The sequence below is a fragment of the Bos indicus x Bos taurus genome, chromosome 16 (genome assembly GCF_003369695.1).
Source record: "Bos indicus x Bos taurus breed Angus x Brahman F1 hybrid chromosome 16, Bos_hybrid_MaternalHap_v2.0, whole genome shotgun sequence".
NCBI lineage: Eukaryota > Metazoa > Chordata > Mammalia > Artiodactyla > Bovidae > Bos > Bos indicus x Bos taurus.
Genome location: NC_040091.1, coordinates 75,537,021 through 75,562,155, shown reverse-complemented (window position 1 = coordinate 75,562,155; position 25,135 = coordinate 75,537,021). Strand labels below are relative to the sequence as shown.

Sequence of the window (25,135 nt, the reverse complement as noted above, 5' to 3'; positions counted from 1 at the left end):
GAAACTTATTCTTTTGAAACTTATTCTAACCTCTAGCAAGATGTCAGTGGATAGAATTCTTAATGTAGAATAAAATATTTTATAAATATGGGAAACAAAAATCTCATCCTACTATTCTACGAAATTGAAAAGTCATTTTAAAGGGTATTCGAAATATCATCTTTATTATTAGAAAATGGAATGCCATTGTGCACATTTATAATTGCCTTGTGCTACTGCTATGATGCTGATCATTAGTTCATTTTTACATACATTTTTAGAGTTGGAAAGAATCAAAGAAGTCATCCAGTTCAACCAACCACTCAGTGAGGGACGTCATCCTTCCCACCCAGGAGCAACTCCAATCCCGTGGACCCTTTCTTCCTCCTGAGATGCTTGTGCCATTTGTAAGAGGGTTTTAATTGCTTGAAAGTCATTCCTTTGATTGAACTGAATTTTGCCTTTGTTGCTACCTATGCTGATTCTAGCTGCCTCCTTCAAAAGAAAGTAGCATATATTTAATCATTATCTTGACCTGGATTCTGGATACATGAGTATGCTCCCTGTACAACAAACTTATGAAGCTATAAATGTGTGATGTGCACTTTTCTGCATGTATGTTATACTTTGATAAAATGTTTACAAGATGCAAAAACAAAAAAAGGAAGAGGAATAATGGTATCTGGATTAGTGTGGTTCTTTAGGATAAGGTAAACTATAATTTTGGGAGGGAGGCTTCTAAAGAAAACCCATGAAGAAGAGAATTTATATATGTGTGTGTGTGTGTGTGTGTGTGTGTGTGTGTGTACAGCTATAGCAGCAGAGTATCTGTGATATCTATGAAATGTTTCATTCAGACTTTCCTTGTCAGGGTCAGACCACCACGAGAGGAATTGAAAATTAGCCTGAAATAACTTCCTTACACAACTTCATCTCAGAGCCATTAAAAATGAGTCTAGTTCCTCTTCTGTCAAGAAAGGTTGACAGAGTTTTGGATTAGGGAATCCAAAATTTTAATGAATTTATTAAGAACTATTAAAATAAGAGAGAAAAAGCGAGAGATGAGCAAAAGCAAGACAGAGAGAGAGAGAGATTAAGAATGAAGAAAGATGGCAGTAAACCAGGCTACCCTACACAGTAAAACAGCTGTGAACGCTCTTGAGACAGAAGAACAGAACTGGAGGCATCAGGCTCCCTGATTTCAAACCATCCGACAAAGCTACAGCATCAAAACGAGTGGTGCTGGCACAGAAACAGACACAGCCATCAGTGGAACAGAATAGAGAGCCTAGAAATAAATGCGCACATTTATGGTGAATTGATCTAAGGAGGCAAGAATGTACCATGAGAAAAGACAACCTCTTCCGTAAATTGTGTTGGGAAAACTGAACAGCTAATGAAACTGCACCACTTTCTCATACCATACACAAGAGTAAAATGGATTAAAAATGTAAATGTAAGACCTGGAACCATAAAACTAGAAGAAAACACTGGGAGTAAGCTCCTTGACATCAGCCTTATCAACCTTAAAAAATATTTTTGGTGCTATGTCTCCTCAAGCAAAGGTCACAAACGCAAAAATAAACAAATGGAACTACATCTAAATAAAAAACTTTTCACGCAAAGAAACCATCAACTAAATGCAGAGGCTACTACTGATAGGGAAAAGGTATTTACAAATAGTATGTGACGAGGCATTGATACCCAAAATGTACAAAGAACTCACACCACTGAACACCAAAATATAAGTAAATAAAAATGGGAAGAAGATCTGAACAGACATTTTTCTAAAGAGATACAGATGGCCTAAAGGCATGAGAAAAGACGCTCAACATCACTAATTGTCAAGGAAATGCAAATCAAACCCAAACTGAGCTATCACCCAAACCTGTCAGAGTGGCTGTCATCCGAAAGACAGCAAGTACCAGTGTTGGTGAGGGCGGAGAAAAGGGGATTCTCCCGAGATGCTGCTGCAACCACCGCGGTGTGGAGGCTGCTCTAAAAATCTATCCAGCAAAACTTTCCCAAAAAGTCCCTCAGAACGCAACTTCAAAAAGATATATGCACCCCTATGTTCACAGCAGCACTATTTACAATAGCCAAGAAATGGAAGCAACCTCAGTATCCATCAACTGACAAATAGATAAAGAAGATTTGTAATATACAAAGAACTATTATTCAGCCACAAAAAATGACATTTTTAGTGGCATTTTAAGACATTTGTGGCAATATGGATAAATCTAAAAGGTATTATGCTAAGTAGACTAAGTTAGACAGAGAAGACAAATACTGCATGATCTCATTTATTAGTGGAATCTAAAAAAACAAAACAAAATGAAAACAGATGTATAGACACAGAGAACAAATGGATAACTGCCAAAATCAAAAGGCAAGGTGTGGGGGTGGCTCAGGGCTGGGCAAAACATGTGAAGGGGATTAAGAGGTGCACATCTCCAGTTATATAATAGATAAGTCACAGGGATATAGACACAGCGTAAAAAAATATGGTCAATAACTACTTTGAGGGGGGACAGATGGTTACCAGAGTTATTGTGGTGGTCATTTCATAATGTATGCAAAAGTCAAATCATTAAGCAGTACATCTGAAATCAACATAATATTGTACATAAACTATATTTCAAGAAAAAGATGGTATGATTTTTTTAAAAAAGCTATTGTAACTACCTGGAAAAATTCAATTAATAAGTTGATCTTGATCTAAAGTTTGAATCCAATTTAAATAAAAAGTTGACTTTGTGGCGAGCTAGCAATTTTGCTTGGATAGGTTTAAGAAATTTTAAACAATGGCTATCATATGCATGATTGTATGATACTTGGAAAGGATTGAAGACTTCATGTGTCAGAAAGGGCCTACCCATACACAGCTTTACCCTATCCCCTTCCCCCTCCCCCACAATTAGGAAGATAAATCAGGAAACTCAAATTGGAAAAAGCAACTGCAATACTGCTTTAGTTCAGGTGTAGAGCAAAGTGATCCAGTTATACATGTACATGTATCTATTACCTGTAAATCTTTAAATTATTGATAAGAAGTTGGAACTGAGGAACTTAAAGATAGGGATGTTAAGATATTTGAGTCTCCTGAAAAGTAAAGATCGATCAAAAATAAAGAGAACACATTTTTCAGATTATGAAATGTCAACTGACCTGGGACATTTAATTTATCAAAATTGGCCTAGACCGACCGTATTTGGGACAATTGTGGGTTTCAGTTAATTATATTTAACTTAGAAGAATGAAACACTCTTCCTAAGATTCACTAATGCTTCTAGCTGCCAAGGGCAAAACTTCCCCTGACGTGGGGTTGATAAACTACACATGCCTCCGAGTCCTGAGATTTGGCTGAAGCCTCAGTCGAGGGATTTCAGCATTTTTATTTTCAGCAAGGGGATAGGCCCTGTACTAGGTGGGCTTCCCAGGTGGCGCTAGCGGCAGAGAACCTGGCTGCCAATGCAGGAGGCACGAGAGGTGCAAGTTCCATCCCTGGGTTGGGAAGAGCCCCTGGAGGAGGAAATGGCAACCTACGCCAGGATTCTTGCCTGGAGAAGCCCATGTGCCGGGGACCAGCCCCGGCTGATCCAGGGTATTCGAAGGAGAGACGGCATAGGCGAGGATCAGGAAACAATTGCTTAATTAAATGTTAATTAAGGATATAAAGAGTAATAGAATGAGGATAGCTCAGTGAGGAAATGCAGTGGAGAAAAGAGGCTGAATAATTCAGCCAGAAGGTAAGAGAAAGAACGACATGGTGAGACCAAGTTTCGGTGAACAAGGCCCACACTTTATTTTCCAAAGTAGTTTTTATACCTTAAGTTATGCATAGAGGATAATGGGGGAAGGGGTAGAGTCATGCAGCAAGCCAGGCTTTCTTCCTGCAAACTTATCATATGCAAAAGCTTAGGTGATTTGCATCATCTTCTGGCCCGGAGGCCTGTTAACATTTTAAGACCTTTTCTTCAGAAAACTTATTTTTCTCTAAAGGTGATTGGTCAGGAGCCACCCTCCAAAAGCATTAGATAAAGTTGCATTCCTACAGAGCAAAGGTGTGGTGGGCTATAACAAGAAAAAGAATTAACTCAAGGGTCCCAGGTTACAAACATTAAAGCTACTACTTACACCAATTATATTAATCAATACACTGCCAGGGACACAGCAGGTAAGGGATATGGAAACTTAGCAGCAAACATTGGCCCAAGAACCCATGGACAGAGAAGCCTGGTGTGCTTCGGTCCGTAGGGTCACAAAGAGCTGGACACAACGGAAGTGGCTGAGCACACGCGCACTCACTGCACCAGGTCCCAGCCCTAGTAACCAACAACATGTTCAGTGTCTTTCACGGTGGACGATTCTAGTTGGGGCTGGGAGTGGAAAAGGGAAAAATAAACAGAAGAGGGTGTGCACACATGCTTACAATCAGATAGCAATAAACAAGATGAAGAAATTAAGGTAAGGAAATAGAGTATGTATACGTATGTGAAGATCCCCTGGAGAAACGAAAGGCTACCCACTCCGGTATTCTGGCCTAGAGAATTCCATGGACTGTATAGTCCACGGAGTCGCAGAGTCGGACACACCTGAGTGACTTTCACTTTTCACTTTCATATGTATGTGTTGGGACAGAGAGAGAGGAGCATCTTATTTAGAGAGGTCCATAAATCTCTCTCTGGGGAAGTGACATTTGAACAAAGACCTAAAAGAGGTAAATGGGGAGCTGTGCAAAGACTTGGAATCTTTCAGGGAAAGGTAAAGGAAATGCAGAGCCTTCAAGGCAGCAATAAGTTTGGCCTAATCAATATCAAGAATCCAGTGTAGCTAAATAAAGAGTGAGAAGTCTACAGAGCAAGTCCAAGGCCAGGTCATGTAAGGGGTTGTAAAAAGTGTCAAGGAGCCATTAAAATGTGTGAGTGGATGATTTTTATGATCAGGTGGACATTAAAAGTTTCAGGGGGATCTGATTTAGGGATTCAAGGAAGAAGCACCCAAAAAAGCTAGAAGACTGTCACAGTGGTCAAAGTGAGACACGTTAAGTGTCTTGGAGAAGCATAGGAACAGTAGAGATGATAAGACTTGGTCATGCTTGGGATATATTTTGAAAGAGAAACCTATGAAACTTGTAGATGAACTGAATGTGAGATTAAAGAAAGAGAAAAATCAAATATGACTTTTCACCTTTTGGCCAAACTAGGTGAATATGTTATTAACATCACTGAGATGGAGAAGGAAGAATATCTTTGTTATTATCATTCTGGTGGCTGCTCATTGCTTGTTGGGTTTGCTTTAGTTAGTTTTCTTTTTTTTTTTTTTTAATTTTGGAATTCATGAAGAGGGGAAAATAACAGGTTTAATTTGGTATATACTATCTTTAAAAATCATTTTAGTTATCTAAGTGTAAAAGTTAAAGGAAGATTATGAGTCTGGGCAAGAGATAAAATTTTGACAACATATACATCTATAGAACATTTAAAGTCAAGAAAGTATGTGAAATTTCCTAGAGAGTGAGTGTGAATGGAAAAAAGATATCTAAGGACAGCCTTAGAGATTAGAAAATAGAGGACACACTAGCAATAGAAGGACAGCGAGCAGGAAGAACAGGCGGCAGACGTCAAGAAAAGAAATTGTATCCAGAAGATGAAAGAGAGCAGCTATAAAATGGCACCGAGAAGTCAAGCAAGATGAGGACAAAAAACTAAGCTTTGACTTAGTGAAATGGTTGATTTGGCAAAACTGTTGATGAGGAAGTTTCCTCTGAAGCAGTAGGAACAGTCTGATCGGACAGAGTTAACAGCTAGTGAGAGAGTAGGTTAAGAGTAGACATCTCTTTGGAGAAGGCTGATACAGAGAAGTGGGGTGATACCTGGAGGGTGTCAGGCATTCTGGAGACCATGTCTTTCCCAGATGGAGGATAGTCAAGTTGATGATGACTTAGAATAGAAGGGACATCAATGTGGAGAAGGAAATGGCAACCCACTCCAGTGTTCTTGCCCGGAGAATCCCAGGGACGGGGGAGCCGGTGGGCTGCCGTCTATGGGGTTGCACAGAGTTGGACACGACTGAAATGACTTGCAGCAGCAGCAGCAGCAACAGCAGCAGGACATCAGTGATGTAAGATTTGGAAGAAATAATTGCCACAGGCAAGTCCCTGAGTCATTGAGAAGGAACATACAGGAACACCTGTATGGAACATACAGGTGGAGAGCCTTGAGTGGGAGCACTGTAATGGGGGCGGGGGGCAGAATGCCAAACATGGGCAGATGCTGGGAAGTGGTGAGTTGCGAGTAACAGGCAAACAGGTCGGCGGCAGAGATTCAGTCTGCCCTGGGGACTGAGCACCACTGCCCGTTCTTGATGTGTAAACCAAGAATGCAGGACCCAAGCATTCTTCTCCTGGGTCAATACTTAGGGTTGGGTGTTGCAGCAAGCAGCTTTGAAGAATGAGATGACATCTCCCTTTAGGACAAAAATCAGCCTGGCTTACTGCCGATGGTGTGGGTCTCCTGCTTCCCTGTCTCACTCACTGCCCCACACCATCCTTCCTAAAGTTGAGCAGCAGGGGTAGCATTGAAATAAACAGCCCTGCTGGGTGCCAGCTCTCTCTCAGGTGGGAGGAGGAAGGGGTGTCGTCCTGGCAACAGAGCAACAAGCAGCACAGCTCCAGCCAAGGGGCAACGTGTCTATGCTGCTGAGTCAAGAAGAACTGGAAGCTGACATAGATTCTGTCAACAGAGAGGACCTGGCTATTCGTCACAGGGTTTCAGATAGATCAAATGTTATAGGTTGGTTCGGGTGAGTCACAAACCGTCACGTGAAACTGAAATCGAATGATGCGAAACCACACTGGCTGGTGAGGACCTGCTGTCTCCCTCCATGGCCCTGGGTGCCTCCCTCCCTCTGCCCCATGACCTCAGCGCCTTGAAGGACAAACACCCCCACCCACACAGGACCTCGAGTCACCACCTCACCCAGAGGCGGAGCTGCTCTTGCCTGGTGAGACCCCTTTGACAGGGCAGAGCGCAGAGGGTAGAAACGGAGGGGCCTCCTGGTCCAGGGGCTCAGCAGCCATCAGGAGATCCAGGGGAGGAAGGAACTCTGACACTTGGGCTGCATCTCTGGGGTGAGGACCCAGTGGGGTGAACAGGTTTCGGGCAACCCTCCCCGCTCTGCCTCAAGAGCAAACCTGCCCCTGCCCAGCCCGCCTGCCCTCCAGTTGGGACCTGTGTGGTTTTTTGGTGGCTGTTGGCTTTATTCCTAACTCACCGCAGCTTCCCTGATAGCTCAGCTGGTAAAGAATCTGCCTGCAATGCAGGAGACCCTGGTTCAATTCCTGGGTCGGGAAGATCCGCTGGAGAAGGGATAGGCTACCCAGGCCAGTGTTGTTAGGCTTCGCTGGTGGCTCAGCTGGTAAAGAATCCACCTGCAGTGCAGACCTGGGTTTGATCCCTGAGTTGGGAATATCCCCTGGAGAAGGGAAAGGCTACCCACCCCAGTATTCTTGCCTGGAGAATCCCATGGACAGAGGAGCCTGGCAGGTTACAGTCCATGGGGTTGCAGAGTCGGACACGACTGAAGTGACTTAGCACACATGAATGCACATGGCAGGTATCCCTTTGGGGGCGAAAAACACTTTATTTCCCATTCAATTACCTTGACTATAACTGCTTACTCAGTGGGGCCCTCTGCCCACAGACACCAGGATCCTCTGATGCTTGGGCCTGATGGTGTTTCTGGGAAAGCATCGGTCATCCAGTCCCAGCAACTACAGAAGGCTGACTGAGGTACGGACTGGTCAGCACAGTGACCTCATGGGAGCTGGTCCTCCTTGCCTTGGACAATCAATATCCTAAGGACCAGGCATTTTGTTTTCATTACTACCTCTTGGGCTACACTTAATGATCTGCTACTTGGAAGACCACAGGCTGGCCAGTTATAGATGCTCCTATTTAGGGCCTTGAATCATGGAAAGAAATTTCAACCACCAATGAGACAGCTTGGTCCAATCACACGGATCATCAAGGGAAGGGCCCACGATGTCTAATGAGACTGAATCAAAATGCTCATCAAGCCTGAACCACTCAGGTCACTGTTACCACTGTCTGGATCCATTCTCACACCAGACGAAACAATAGGTTCAACCCCCGTGGAAGACACGATTGTGAGCTGGAAGGACCACTGCATGGCAGAGTCTGACTCCTGCCAAAATAGGTCCAGTGGTTCTGCAGTGAAGGAGACCACATTTCACAGAGGAGCATCTTCCCTATCTCCTCCTACAAAACTGACCACTGGCTCTCTGACCCTCCTTGGGGACTGATGTTGGCAACTTGTCATTTAGACATTTTCAGGTTACGCTGTGGCTGTTCCAGTCTGGTTAGCTGACTCTTATTTTCAGCTTTCCAGAACATCTGCAATCTTACAGAAGCTTTTTTTTTTTTTTTTTTTTGTAGAGGCACCCAACAAGGGACAGCTAGTCAACATCAACAATGGACATTCCATACTTCTTCATTCTCTGATAAGGCTGCTTACACCACTGAGAAGTGATATAGACTTTTTAAAAGTTTCGTCGACATTATTTAAGTTACAGGTATAGAGCATAGCAATTCACGATATTTAAGGGTTATACTCCCTTTTTAGTTGTTATAAAACATTGGCTTCATTCCCTGTGTTGTAAATATATCCTTGTACTTTATTTTATACCTAATCGTTTGACCTATTTATCCCCTATCCCTGTATTTCCCCTTCTGTCTCCCCACTGGTAAGCAGTCCTTTGTTCTCTGTGTCTGTGGGTCTGTTTCTTTTTTGTTATATTCATTAGTTTGCTGTATTGTGTGGATCCCACGTATAAGTGAGTCCATACAGTGTTTGCCTTTCTCTGACTTATTTCACTTAGCATCACACCCTCTAAGGCCATCCATGTTGCTACAAATGGCAAAATTTCCTTCTTCTGTTATAGCTGAGCAGTAGTCCACCGAGTGTGTGTGTATGTGTGTGTGTAGCCATTCGTCTGTGTTGATGGACACTTAGGTTGCTTCCATATCTTGGAAATTGTGAACAATCCTGCTATAAATATCGGGGTGCACATACCTTTTCAAACTAGACCTTTTATCTTTTTTTCAGATACATGCCCAGGAGTGTAACTGCAAACCAACCCCAGATGATTTCTGACTTTATCTCCGTCACCTCTTCCTGGTCCACACACCTTATTAAGGCAGTTTGGGCATGAAAATATTAACCCCTTGTAGGCTACCTCTTGGGTAATGATCAAGATCAAAGAGGTGAGGGGTTATATAAACCTAGTTTGAAAATTCATGATTCTGCCTTTACCATTAATGCACCTGAAGCGTCTTTCTTTCCGCTAATGACCAGCTTGTTTTGCACCCACTCTGAGTGGAGCGCCCCCACCCCAAAGGAGATGCTAAGGGACTCAAACTGAATTCTGATTCTTTTCCTGAAATAACATTGTCCTAGATCATAATGACAATGATGCTGGTTGAAAATACTGCCCACAGATTCCTCCTATAGTACTAGCCTGCTTGGACCATATTGGAAAGTATAATGGGCCTCTGCAGGTTTTTTAAATGACCTTTTCCTATTTACATCCAACCCCATTCCCTGCAAGGAAATCAAGCCAGTTAATTCTCAAGGAAGTCAGCCCTAAATATTCTTTGGGAGGACTGGTGCTGATACTTTGACCACCTGATGTGAAGAGCTGACTCACCGGAAAAGACCCTGATGCTGGGAAAGATTGAAGACAGAAGGAGAAGGGGACGGCAGAGGATGAGATGGTTGGATGGCATCCCTGACTTGATGGACAGGAGTTTGAGGAAGCTCAGAGAATTATCCTGTCCATCACCAATTCTGGTGTGCTGCAGTCCATGGGGTCACAAAGAGTTGGACACGACTGAGTGATTGAACCTGACTGAACTGAACTGAACCACTCCCCGAAAGATGTTGTATGTAGATGGTTGGAGACAAGGTAGAGTTACAGCTCCTGGGGATACACTCCAGTCTTGGGGCCATGGAGGGAGAACCACCACCCCAGCATCTGAGGACCAAACACTTCAGACCCCAGGAGGTTCAGGGATGGGCACTTTGAGCTCACTATGCTTGTCCCTTGGACTCAGTACCACTAGCTGGCCAAACAATCAAGGTGTTTGATTGGTTGTTGAGTCTAGCAGGTCAAGGTGAATCTAGCAGCAGATGCAGCTGACCATTTAACTTGCTACTGGGTTCGTCATCCCTGTCTACATGCTGTAAAAACAGAAAAGCTCCTTGGACACAGCCAGCTGGTCCTAAACTATTCTGCATGCCTGACACCACCAAAGGCAGGTGCTGAACCCACCCCCTCTCAACCTTGTATCTGTATAGACAAAGGAATGCATGCATAGGTGCTTGGTCATGGCCGACTCTTCGAAGCCTTGCGGACTGTAGCCCACCAGGCTCCTCTGTCCATGGAATTCTCCAGGCAGGAATACTGGAGTGGGTTGCCACTTCCTCCTCCAGGGAATCTTCTTGACTCATGGATTGAATCTGCATCTCCTATGTCTCCTGCATTGGTGGGTAAGGTCTTTACCACTGAGTCACCAGGGAAGGACCCCTACAATCTTGTTTTGATCTTAATGGCAAAAATTCACATGCCTCTCCTGATGCCCAAGAAGCTCTGGACTGTCCTATACAGTAGTCGAGGCTGAAACTATTCAGTGATGCTCTCCAATGTACCAGTTAGCTAAACCAGTGTAGCAATGATCTAAAACAAGTTTAACAACAAATTCCAAACCAGAGAAAACTGTGGTCCTTAATATTATGGATTTGTATGTGGGAGAATGTCTGTCCTTTGGGGGCAAGTGTTACTCATCTACTGCCCCTGTAAAAACATCAAAGATCTGCAGGTCAGTCTAAATTCTTTGTGTGGGTCACTGACTGGCTTTGGACTACATCTTGACTGAAATAAGGCCCATTGATGACCTTAGGATTTATTCCCAGTTTGCTGAGTCCTGGACCTTGAGGAGTGGAATTGAAGTCAATACTGCAAATTGACCTCATCCTGTTTCCCAGAGTCCTGATGATAATATCCTTAACCAAATGCTAAATGAGGGAACTAGATCAGATTTGACCCCAGTCAGATCAATCAAGTTGGCTAGTGGAGTGGCATATTCAGCCAAAAGTTTGCACTCACCCTTGAAAGTATCAGACCATGGGATGGATTCCTGGACCTTGTGCATCCTTGCAGGCCCTGGCTGGGAAAGCCAAGAATGAAAGGCTCTGACTTCCCTTCACCCAGGCCATTTCTCAGGATTTGATGGCAGGAAGCAACTCTGAGGATAAAGTCATGGAAAATCTCCCTGTAGGACAAAGAGCAGGCTTCACACTGCTTGCTATAGAAACAGTGAATTGTCAACTCCGTGTTCCTGATTTGCACCTGTGTAATTCTCACCTGGGCCCACAGTGTGTCAACCCTGCAAGGACTGAGTGCAAGAGAAAACAGTGTGAACACTGTCCATGCCGACTGCTGTGTGTGCCTTTCTCCCCCTTACTCAAAACTCTTATATCTTCTGCCAGCATCCACGAAGCAGTAACATGCTAAATTATGAGCTACCTTACAAGTAGGATAAAATCAAATCTCAGATCCAACAATAGATTTAGTTGAGGGAAGATGAGGTGGTTCTTCTCTGAATGAAATTAGACACCTGATAATCAATGGAGGGTAACAACGAGGGAGGAGTTAATCGAAGTTTGGAGAAAGAGAAAGTATAAAAAGGTCATCTTGGGAAGTAGAACTCTAAAAGGAGTATTGTCTAAGGGCTAGGAGTCTCCTCAAAATTTTTGGTCATAGATTTAAAGCAATATTCGTGAGTTAAGTGTTTGAGTTGTGAGTTTTTCTCCAACCACGCTCAAATTGCTTGTAGGAGTGGAGAAGATGAAGTGTGAAGTTTAATCACCAGTGTACTTTTGCCAGGTAAGTACAATGGAGAGAGACAGGATCAGGGGAGCTGAGGTTACCCGCAAGGAAATAGTTGTAGGGTTAGACCATGAAGTCTTAGCTGAGACAGAAGGTGAGGCAATGAGTAGAAAATTGGTTGGAACAATTGACGAGGTGCGGTGAAAAAGTGTTGGCATGTAAATGAACTGGAAGAGTGGAGGCTGTAGTCAGAAAGCAGAAGAATGGAAAGTGAGGTTTTCCATGAGTTACTGGTGACAACAAGGTCTAGATCATGACCACAGAAGTGATGGAAGTAGCCAGGCAGCAGTCAGAGTCATTTGGAAATAAGGAGGTCGAACAACTGGGAAATGATGCTTGCAGGGGTATTCTATACGGGTGTCTCCAAGAATGAGGACAGGAGTGAGTAGTAAACTTTTCAATGGCTGATGGAAAGGTACAGGGGATGAGAGGAAAACCACGATAAGAAGAGGCCGCATGTAGGTGGCATGATCCTGCACTGCAGGCAGATTCCTCACCATCTGAGACATCGGACACCAGCCCGTATATGAAGACACATTCTTTCAAATGAGTGGGGTTTTGAATGAAAAGGAAGGAACAATTGCCTAGAGGTAGAAATAAAGTGGAAAGGATGTTAAGTTGACTTTGGGAACCAGTCAAAGATGGGATTTTGGAGAAGAATAAAAAACCACCACCATTTTCAAGGATTGCAGAAAAATAGCATTCTGAGAATATAGCTAGATTGTAGCTAAAGCATGTAGGTGAAAGAAATGTTTGAAAAGGAGATTATGGCGGGAGGTTGCTGGGTCATAGGGTAGCTCTATTTCAAGTTTTTTAAGGAACGTCTATACTGTTGTCCACAGTGGCAGTACCAGCTTATATCCCCACCAATAGTGTAGAAGGGTCCTCTCCTCTCCACACCCTCTCCAGCATTTACTGGTTATAGACTTTTGATAATGGCCATTCTGACCATGTGAGGTGATACCTCACTGTAGTTTGGATCTGCATTTCTCTAATAATTGACTCATTGGAAAAGACTCTGATGCTGGGAGGGATTGGGGGCAGGAGGAGAAGGGGACGACAGAGGATGACATGGCTGGATGGCATCACTGACTCGATGGACGTGAGTCTGATTGAACTCCAGGAGTTGGTGATGGACAGGGAGGCCTGGCGTGCTGCGATTCATGGGGTCACAAAGAGTCAGACATGACTGAGCGACTGAACTGAACTCAACTGAACTGAATAATTAGTGAAGCTGTGCATCTTCTCATGTGCTTTTTAGCCTTTTAGCATGTGCTTTACTTTTTCAGTATGACTTCTCTGGAAAAATCTCTATTTAGATCTTCAGCTCATTTTTTAATCATTTGTTTTAATATTGAGCTTTAAGAACTCAATATTATATATACAACATGAGTTTGTGTATTTTGGAGATTAATCCCTTATCTGTTACTTTATTTGCAAATATTTTCTTCCATTCTGAGAGTGTCTTTTGTTTTGTTTATTGTTTCCTTTGTTGTGTAAAATCTTTTAAGTTTAGTTAGGTGCCTTTTGCTTGTTTTTATTTTCATTACTCTAAGAGACAGCTCAAAATTACGTCAAAGAGTGTTCTGCCTATATTTTCCTCTAAAAGTTTCATAGTATCTGGCCTTACATTTAGGTCTTTAGTCCATTTTTAATTTATCTTTGTGTATGGTATTAGGGAGTGTTCTACTTTCACTCTTTTCCACGTAGCTGTCCAGTTCCCAATACCACTTATTGAAGAGACTGTCTTCTCTCCATTGTATACTCCCGCCTCCTTCGTAGTAGATTAGGTGACCATAGTTGCACGGGTTTATCTCTGGACTTTAATCCTGCTCCATCAATCTAAATTTCCGTTTTCATGCCATTATCATACTGTTTTTATTACTGTCGCTCCGTAGTATAGTCTGAAATCAGAGCCTGATTCCTCCAACTCCATTTTTCTTTCTCAATATCTCTTTGTCTATGTATGGCCTTCTGTGTTTCCATACAAACTGTAAAATTTTTTGTTCTCATTCTGTGAAAAATGCCATTGGCAATTTGATAGGGATTGCACTGAATCTATAGATTGCTTTGGGTAGTAGACTCATTTTCACAGTCTTGGTTCTTCCAGTCCAAGAACATGGTACGTCTTTCCATATGTTTGTGTCATCTTTTATTTCTTTCATAAGTACCTTACAATTTTCTGAGTATAGGTCTTTTGCCTCCTTGGACAGGTTTATTCCTAAGCATTTTATTCTTTTTGATGTATACCTGAAACTAATTCAACCTTGTAAATCAACTATATTCTAAAAAAAAAAATTTTTTTTTTAATGAACAACAAAAAAGAAGAAACAGACTCATAGACATAGAAATCGGAGAAGGCAATGGCACCCCACTCCAGTACTCTTGCCTGGAAAATCCCATGGACAGAGGAGCCTGGTAGGCTGAAGTCCATGGGGTCGTTGAGAGTCGGACATGACTGAGCGGCTTCACTTTCACTTTCCACTTTCCATTTTCATGCATTGGAGAAGGAAATGGCAACCCACTCCAGTGTTCTTGCCTGGAGAATCCCAGGGATGGGGGAGCCTGGTGGGCTGCCATCTATGGGGTCACACAGGGTCGGACACAACTCAAGTGACTTAGCAGCAGCAGCAGCAGACATAGAAATCAAGCTTATGATTACCAAAGGGATAGATTTGGTAATCTATCCAAAAAGAGATAAATTAGAAATTTGGGATTGTCAGATACAAATCTGCTATCCATAAAATAAATAAGCAGCAGATTTACTATAAAGCACAGGGAACTGTATTCAATGTCTTATAATAGCCTATAATGGAAAATAATCTGAAATACACGTGTGTATATAGGTATACACACACACACACACATGTATATACACATCCCAGAATCACTTCACTGTACACCTGAAACTAGCATGACACTGTAAGTCAATTACACTACAAACGAAAAATAAAAAGGAGGTAAGGAGAGCGATAATGGAGTTTATAATAAATGTTGAGACCTTTAGCATATAGGAGGTAGGTCAGAAGAGGGTGGGAATCAGGTGAAATTAGGCAAAGTACAGAGCGTTTTGGCTTCAGAGACCAGGGCTCGCCTGGCCTGGGTGAAAGCACCCGGGGTGCTGGATGCCTGTGAGTGCCGAGGTAAGCGGACTTGCAAGTCATGTGCGGAGCTTTAAACAAACTTATAGCCAACGCTGACTCCAGCCTTTCCAGGAGTATTTGCTCAGTGACTGAGGAGGGAGAGGCGGAAGAGGACTACTGCGGAAGGAGGGCTGGTTTTCACCAAGAGCAGGTATCATAGAACCTTTTACTGTAAAAACAGACCTAACTCCTTAGTAAACTTGGTTGATCTAAGGTTCTAATGCTGTCCTGGGACCTGAGCTGCTCAGGGCTGGAGTAAAGCTCCAGACAAACGTGTGTGTGTGTACGTGGTTAGGGAGGGGTGCGTGACGGAGGAAAAGGTGCTTCTGAAGTATCTTCCACGTGCTTGTCGAGAGACAGCCTCTCAATACAGAACGCAGCAGTGGCCTTTGGTGAAAGAGCTGTAGTCTTTGATGAGGTCGGGGGAGGTCACTAATACTGTTCTTTCTTAACACTGTTGTTGTTGTTGCTGTTCAGTTGCTAAGTTACGTCTGACTCCTTGAGACCCCATGGAAGGCAGCACTCCAGGCTTCCCTGCCCTTCACCACCTCCTGGAGTTTGTTCAAACTCATGTCCATTGAGTCGATGATGCCAGCCACCCATGTCATCCTCTGTCACCCCCTTCTCCTCTTAAGATTAGCGTGCTTAAAGAAACACTAGGGGAACCTGAGCAGCAGGGAATGAATGAATAGCTGTCCTCACCAGCAGCAAACCAACTGCTGCCAGGCCGTGTGCAGGCGTGCAGTGCGGACTCCCATAAGCCCAGCTCCTAGTATCTTCAACCTCGTCTCTGAACATCCACTTCTAGTTCTTGCTCTAACAACACCTGGCTATTATTGGGGAGTGTTACTTCCCTTACAGGTCTTATGGCCCACATCTCTCACACAAAAATAGAATCCAAGTTGCACCAGTGGCATGACAATGTGGATTATGGAGAATTTAATTATGAACTTCAAGGTGAAGGATTTGCCATGGTTTTATTCTTCTGTTTTAGAAAGCTTTCTTTTCCTAATACATGTTGGCCAGAATACTTGGAGAAGTGACATCTATCTGCTGATTATCCATTTGAGAGCTTTCCTTAGCTTGTTTCACGTTATGTCAACAAAATAATGCTAACCTAATAAAGCAGCCACGGGCTTCCCAGGTGGTAAAGAATCCACCGACAAATGCAGGAGGCGCAGGTTCGATCCCTGAGTGGTGAAGGTCATCTGAAGAAGAAAATGGCAATCTACTCCAGTATTCTCGCCATGGAAATCCCATGGACAAGGAGCCTGGTGGGCTACAAAGTCCATGGAGTCACAAAAGAATTGGACACAACTGAACGACTAAACAATGATGACAGTAAAGCAATAAAGCCACAGCCCGAGAAGCTGTTATTATCTCTCTCTGTCCTCAGGGTCTCACAGATGTGGCCATCTCTGTATCTGGCCTGAATTCGACCGTCTAAATCATGACCATTAATTTTCCCTACAAGATACCTTCGTAGAGAGTAGGTAGTAAGCATAATGAAGATGATTTTAAAATCAATGGATATATAAGGTGGTGACACAGCTTTCCTAACTGTTAGAGCTGAGACAGCTAAATCAAGAGTAGTACATGCAGAAATGTGCTCATACCTGTACTAAGGAGGGCTTTGTTTATAGATGTTAAAATTCATAGTAAAAGTAAAGGTAAGTGAACTGGATGAATCTATTGAAAATATTAATAAACACTTCATTAAGTAAATAAGGATAAAAGCAAGCTTTTCTCTTCTAGGGTTACAGCTTTACATGTGCATCTAATAGCTGTTCAAGTTATTTAGGACTTACAGTCTCAAACTTGAAATTATTAAGGGGGGAAGTGCACCTCTAAGAACAGCGAGCCTGAAACAACAAAGGAACGAACTCTGGGCGATTTCTCAGTGGGCAGGAGCTGCTGATGGCCCCATATGCTTGCTTCATCGCTTCACGAATATAGGAAGCTTTCCGTGTTACATGTTCAGCCCTACGTGTCTATTTTAGTTGGATTTGGATAGGATGACAGGATTTAACTTTTAAGGAGAAGTGAACACTGCATTTTTAGCAACACTGTGTTAGAGGCGGATGAACCTGATCACGAGGGGCCCCATGTGCAGCCACTCTGCCAGGTGGCTCTCATCGGGGTGTTCATTGTTGAGAACCCCACTATTTTTGCCTGAGGTTTGAAGCCAGGACTTTGCAGGATTCCCTGCTGCACGGCTCAGTTCTTCCCATGCACAGAGCAGATGGGTGAGGCAGAAGAAGAGCCCCACCTCGGAGGCACCAAGGAAGCATTCCAGAGACCAGCGACGGAGGAAACGCTAATTGGAGGTGGCGAGTGAAAGTTAGAGCTGAAAATTGGACTTGGCTTATGAGCAGTTGGGAAACTTGTTAGAGGTTTTATCACCACGTTTTGATAAACAGAAACAAAATGTTCACATTAAAAACATGAGTCAATTGTTTCCAATTTAGCTTAGAACACGGTGCTTCAAGGGTAAGCACGGGGTCACAACATCCTTTCTTAATGTTTAGAAGTAACGCGATCATTTGTATTAAAATACTACCAAGTCATCTGCATTCTTGGAATTTCCACTAACTTCTATCTGACATAAATAGCAGACATAGGTCTTCTTCCCTGATTTCTCTGGCTACACCTTTTTATGGCTTCATTGTGGCAATTACTGTATTGTCTTATATTCTTGTGCCTCTTTTTCCTCCTGCTCTTTCACTTTCTTTTGGGAGGAGACCACGTATTTTCATCATTATATCCCTAGAACTGAGTCTAGTGCCCCAAAGTCAAAAGTTAAAACATGACAGAAAGAAGCAGCCAACATTCCTTCTAGCAGCGGTCAAGGATGGTCATACAAAATAAAGATAATTTATAGTTTTGGACTAAACTGAACAGTGTTTTTCAACAACAGGCCTGCCCCAATTATAGATTGATTTAGTTTACCATTAAAATTATCTATGTGGGTTTAAGTAAACAGACTTTATATCAAGTCTTTATCCACCATTCTCATTACAAGTTGAGCATTGCCGCTAGAGGCACTAAATAGCTATGGTGGTATGTGAGGAAATTTTGCCAAAGAATATGATTAATGGTTTTGAGATAATTAGGGAAGAGGAAAGACTCTGCCTGCAATGCAGGAGATCCAGGTTCAATCCCTGGGTTGGGAAGATTCCCTGGAGAAGGGGATAGCTACCTACTCCAGTATGCTTGCCTGGAGAATCCCAGGGACAGAGTCGCCTGGTGGGTTATAGTCCATTGGGTCGCACAGAGTCAGACACGACTGACGACTAAGCGCCAAGCACGCCCCTTTTGCCTGTGCCTTCTCTATTTCCCATTCCCATGGCTTGGAGCTCTCTTTATTTCTATCTCTCTGGGAATCTCAGTTAATTTCTACTCTGATATATTTCACTTTTTTCATTATAGAAAGTTAGAAATTGCATTAAATATGCAACCACAACTATTTTCAACGTGGGACGTAACTGTACATGGAGTAAACAGCAAGAGATACATCCTTAATTATAATTGTAAAACCGGAAAAAGCTTGTATCTATATTTAACAACTCTGATGGTTTCTTTGAATGGAGGTCTGTCATTAAACGTATTATTCACAATTACACTTTTCATCATGATGGAAATTTATTTTAATCTAACAAGTGATAGAACTGCAAACGTGTATAGCTTGCAAAAAGTAAACTGTGTCATTTATATCATCAGTTCAGTTCAGTTCAGTTCAGTCGCTCAGTCGTGTCTGACTCTTTGCGACCCCATGAATCGCAGCACGCCAGGCCTCCCTGTCCATCACCAACTCCTGGAGTTCACTCAGACTCACGCCCATCGAGTCGGTGATGCCATCCAGCCATCTCATCCTCTGTCGTCCCCTTCTCCTCCTGCCCCCAATCCCTCCCAGCATCAGAGTCTTTTCCAGTGAGTCAACTCTTCACATGTGGTGGCCAAAGTACTGGAGTTTCAGCTTCAGCATCATTCCCTCCAAAGAAATCCCAGGGCTGATCTCTTTCAGAATGGACTGGTTGGATCTCCTTGCAGTCCAAGGGACTCTCAAGAGTCTTCTCCAACACCACAGTTCAAAAGCATCAATTCTTCAGCACTCAGCCTTCTTCACAGTCCAACTCTCACATCCATACATGACCCCTGGAAAAACCATAGCCTTGACTAGCCTTTGTTGGCAAAGTAATGTCTCTGCTTTTGAATATGCTATCTAGGTTGGTCATAACTTTCCTTCCAAGGAGTAAGTGTCTTTTAATTTCAGGGCTGCAGTCACCATCTGCAGTGATTTTGGAGCCCAGAAAAATAAAGTCTGACACTGTTTCCACTGTTTCCCCATCTATTTCCCATGAAGTGATGGGACCAGATGCCGTGATCTTCATTTTCTGAATGTTGAGCTTTAAGCCAACTTTTTCACTCTCCACTTTCACTTTCATCAAGAGGCTTTTGAGTTCCTCTTCACTTTCTGCCATGAGGGTGGTGTCATCTGCATATCTGAGGTTATTGATATTTCTCCCGGCAATCTTGATTTCAGCTTGTGTTTCTTCCAGTCCAGCGTTTCTCATGATGTATTCTGCATATAAGTTAAATAGGCAGGGTGATACATATACAGCCTTGACGTACTCCTTTTCCTATTTGGAACCAGTCTGTTGTTCCATGTCCAGTTCTAACTGTTGATTCCTGACCTGCATACAGATATATCATCAGCAGAGATCAATGGGAGCCCCAGTGGCACCGGATGTACCAAGCAGACCAAAATAACACTGCCATGACTCTGAAATTTAACTGGGCATTGGGCTTGCAGAGCCCACCGAAGTAGACTATGACCTGTTTGTCAAAACGAAAAAGCTGACTGCCTGATAAAATTTTAAAAATTCAAATAAGACTAATAGTTTCCTAACATAATGTCCAAAATGTCCTAGATACAATTGAGAAATCACCCATCATACCAAGAATCAGGAAAACCACAACTTGAGTGAGAAAAGAAAGTGAACTGATGTCATCAACTCAATCTGAGCTGAATCATATTTTTAAACTGACAAAGATTTAAAGTACCATCATAAAATGATTTAATAAGCAATTACAAATTCTCTTGAGTAAAAGGAAAAATAGACAATATCAGCAAAGAATTAGATGATAAAATATGGAAATTATAAAACTGGAAAATAAAATAGGAGAAACAATCAGTTCTCTGGATGGGCACAATAGTGGAGAGGAGATGAAAGAGAATAAAATCTGTGAATTTTAAGGACAGATCAATAAAATTTACCCATTCTAAACAAAAAAGAGGGAAAAATTAACAGAACTCAGGAATCTGTGGAAAAATAGGAAAAGACACAAAGTTTACATTATCAGAGTTGCAGGAGAAGAAAAAGAGACTAGGGCTGAAAGAGCAATAAAAGAAAAACTTGGCTAAAGACATCCTAAATTTGGCAAAAGACATAAATCCACACATTTGAAAAGTTGAGTGAATTTCAAATTGGAAAAAAAAATAGATGCAGAGATACATTCATAAATAAAATTCTGAAAATGAAAGATAGAGTTGAAGGTGTTATCACTCCATACTTTTTCTCTGCAAGGAGTCAGAGAAAAGATGCGCTACCTACAGGGGACCATGAATTTCAATGAGAGTGGATTTCTTACTTGAAAAATAGAGTGCAGAAGGAAGAGATGTTATTTTTTCAAATGCTTAAAGAAAAGAATTGTCAACCATGACTTCTATATTCAACAAACTGTCTTTCAGGAATAAATGGGCAATAAAGACTTTCTCAAATAAAAACTAAAAGAATTGTCACTAACACACCAACTCTTAAAGAAAAGCTAAAGTTCTTTGAACAGGACGGAACCAGTAGCATAAGAATCTTGAGGCAAAAGGCAGAAAGAACAATGGAGAGGGCAGGTAAACAGAACAGAACACCCTCCTCTTCATAAACTTTCTAAATTATATGGAATGACTAAAATAAGATTTAGGATACCATCTTATCCTCAAGACAATGATACTTTAAAGCGGGGAAGATAAAGAGACCTAAATGGAAAAAGAGCTTTACTCTGCTTCACCCAAAATTGTAAAATGTTAATACCAATAGGCTATGAATTACATGTGTACATTGTAATAGGCAGAAGAACCATATTGTGCATATGAAAAAATACACAATACATCCAAAATACTAGAACTAAATCAAGATGAAAACCTTAAAAAATGGTCAAGTATCCCATAGAAAGGTAAGAAAAGAGAAACAAAGAAATCAAAGAGAAAACAAATAATAAAATGGCAGAGTTTACCCCAACCACATCAATAATTACGTACAGATAGTCTAAATATATCAACTATAAAGCAGAGATTGACAAACAGTTTTTAAAAAGCATTATGCAATAATATGCTTTTTTATTATGACATTTAAAAGAAACTCACTTCAAATTAAACAACGAAGAGTTGAAAGTATAAGGATGGAAAAAGGCATATTGTATAAACATTAATATTTTTAAAAGGCAGGAGCATGATTGTTCATGTATAAAATATGAAAGAACTGGAAAAAAAATCCTAGAACTAATAAATGATTATAGCACAGTATCTGAGCACAAGGTTAATATATAAAAGTCAAAAGTCAATTGCTTTCCTACATAACAGCAGTGAACAAATGGAACTTGAAATTAACAACACAGTACCATTTATAGGGGCAGTCCAAAAATGAAATACTTAGGTATATATCTAAAAAAATATGTATAAGATACATTTAACAAATTATGTATAAGACTGATAAGAGTCAGACTACAAAGGGGCTTCCCAGGTGGCTCAGTGGTAAGGAATCTGCCTGCTAATGCAGGCGAGGAGAGTTTGATCCCTGGGTTGGGAAGATCCCCTGGAGAAGGGAAATGGTAACCCACTCCAGTGTTCTTGCCTGGGAAATGTCATGGACAGGGAAGCCTGGCAGGCTATAGTCTGTGGGGTCACAAAGAGTCAGACAGGACTGAGCGACTAAACACGTATGTGACCCTGAATCACCATCTGAAGGACAACTGATTCTGAGAACCCTCTTTGGAAGTCACATGAGTGGAAAATGAGCAATTTCATGAAGCCATACTTGGGGCAGCCCAGGACTTCTTAACTCATGAATTCATTCTCAGCTGCTCCTCAAAAATCAAGGCCAACACACTTTCCTGGGGCATTTTATTGCCTCTCTTGTTCGGATCCGCAAATACATTGGTCAGCCATGTTCTTTCATCTGATGAGGCAACATTAGCAGAGGCCTCTGACTTTGATAGACCTCCTTGTAACCTTACACCCAAGAAAAAACATTTATAACTCCCTTACCTTGTTTCAAGAGGAACTTACAGTGGTTAACAAAATCACTTACACTACACCAAGATCATACAATTCAGAAAATACAAGAAAATAAGGTAACTAAGAAAAGAAACAGAACAAGAAGTTGTTAGGTAAGAAACAGAACAGGAAATTTAAATAATCCCAGGGGTGGGGTAAATACAGAAATGTATTATAGAAAAACCTATATGCTTGTAGAACCCACTTTTACCCACTTTTACCTATAAGATTTCCAGCATCTTATATTGTTGGTAAATGTGATGTATTGCAAGATTTAGTTCATGCTTTTTTTCATTTATCAAGATTTATTTGCACACCTTTTACTAAGAGGAAAAGCATGCAAGCTAGAAGCTGTTCAGGAAGAACTATCCTGCTCCTGACATTGACACTGGCGAGACTTTTATCCTACATGTTTTTACAGAAGGGACAGTGAATCAGGACATTCTCTACAGCAACTTTATAGCAAACGCTGCCAAGAATCAAAGGTCATTGCACATAAAAACTGAGACATTAAAAGGGAATACTAAGTGTAAATAGACCCATCCCCTTATTTTTCTTATTCCTTATTTACTTTTCTCAGAAACCCCCAACAGCAGCTGAAATATTGCCCTCAGATGTCACTGGATCTATTGAGAGAGAAATAAGGTAGAAATCTAGGTTGCAATTAGTTTTCTCAGTGGTATCTATGCAACTGTAGGTAACTGCTGCTGCTGCTGCTGCTGCTAAGTTGCTTCAGTCGTGTCAGACTCTGTGCAACCCCATAGATGGCAGCCCACCAGGCTCCCCCATTCCTGGGATTCTCAAGACAAGAACACTGGAGTGGGCTCCCATGGCCTTCTCCAGGTAATTGCTACTCATCATCAAACACAGGACTGTTTCCAAACTTCTGAAAAGTTTCAGAAACGGGAACAGACAAAAACACAACTGTTCATGCAAATCTCCACTGGGTTTAGAGTAAGGATACTATAGAATAAGACAGAGTCCTTTAAATTTGATAACGGGGAACAACTTTCGCTATAGAATAGTTGATTACTTGAGACTAGATCATTGTTCTCAGTGTAAACATAAATACGCTAACTTCTTAAGCAAACTTGAATAACATAAAATGTAACATCATTATAAAATTTAATGACACAAAAATTCTAAAATTTTCTGTCTCTAAGGTGAAGAACTTGAGTTGGCTTCTAATTCCCCAGGATAAAGTATACAAGCATTTCCCCTTTCGTACGCCTCTTCCACCCCTGTTTTTAACATTTTCCCCATGATTTGAGGAATTACCATAGGTGAAATGAGGTATTTTCCAGGCCCACAAGGGGGACCCTTTGCACCAGGGCACAGAGGTTACACAGCACCGCTCTCTGGGTGAATGCATGACCTGCTGGCAAACGCTAGAAAGGCGAAGTGTCTCTCCGGCGCCGGGCCTTACCTGTGAGTCCGGGTGGACAGATGCAGACGTAACGGGAGGCTTCGGGGCGGCGGGATGCAGACAGCAGCCGGGCCAGGCGCTCACGCCCCGTCTCCGAGGACAGCTCCACGCACCGCCCGCCGGCCTGGCAGGGGCCGCTCCCGCATCCGTCGAGGTCGGTCTCACACTGCGCGCCCGTGTATCCTGCAGGATAAACGGCCAGAGAGGCTGCCGGCTCAGAGCTCCTCAGCCACGGAGCACGCGCCTGACTGGGGGCTGCCCACCGCGTGGCGCCAGGTAACAGGCGCTGGGCCCCCCTTGAGGAGCCGGCAAGGGGATCTGATAAAGGGGGCTTCCGCGAACGTTAAGAGCAACAGTGGAGTCACTTCCATAGTACCACCAGATTCTTAGCAAAGATGGATGAAGAAGGGGCTTCAGGATCATCTTGACTTAACCTGGAAGTTTTAACTAAACTCCAATTCTTCAAACATTCCAACTGTTTGAATGCTAAGCAAGAAAAAAAAAAGATATATTTTTCCAGAGTATAGATGTAAAGTCAGCAGACCGCAGGTGGGTGCTTGTGATAAAGAACTTGCCTGCCAAAACAGGAGATGTAAAAGAAGTGGGTTCAATCCCTGGGTTGGGAAGATCCCCTGGAGGAGGAGATGGCAACCCACTCCAGGATCCTTGCCTGGAGAATCCCACGGGCAGAGGAGCCTGGCAGGCTCAGCACTTCAGAGTCAGACAGGACTGAAGCAACTTAGCACATACCACACACTCAGCAGAGAGCACGTAGCCAAGCCTAAATTCTTCTCTTAAACCTCGAAACAGAGGTAAATGATTTCCTTACACACCGTGAGACAGAAGAAAAAACTATTTTGTACTTGAATGGATTTAGCTGGGTCATTTTACTAGGGACAAGAATAAAAACAATAAAACATGAAGTATTTAGTATTTAATAAAATATTTGGATATTAAATATAAAAGAAAGTCCCTGCCAGAACTATTTTCTGTGGTTTTACTGACATATGCACCTGTTAAAACCACATGTGTGTCTATTTATTGTGTGTGTTAACGTAACCGGAACTGTACTGACCGCACGCATCCTTCAGTATGGCCTGGCGTCTTTACTCCCGTGCACAGCCTATCCATGTTAGAAATATAGAGCTAACTCATCATTTTCAACTATTGCCAAGTAGTCCATAACACAGATGTGTATAATTTGACCATTCCATTCCCTTAGCGGGTTTATATACATTTTTGCTATTACAATATTGCATTGAATAACATCATATATGTGGCTTGTG

At 42.3% G+C, this 25,135-nt stretch overlaps 1 protein-coding gene across 1 annotated transcript in view; it reads right to left on the bottom strand.

Moving 5' to 3' along the window:
* The window catches only part of CRB1 (crumbs cell polarity complex component 1), a 214,334-nt gene that overhangs the window by 98,814 nt on the left and 90,385 nt on the right, over positions 1-25,135 (bottom strand). Inside the window, exon 5 of the mRNA XM_027565772.1 lies at positions 23,850-24,032. Coding sequence (XP_027421573.1) covers positions 23,850-24,032 — 183 coding nt within the window. The remainder of the gene's footprint in view (positions 1-23,849; positions 24,033-25,135) is intronic.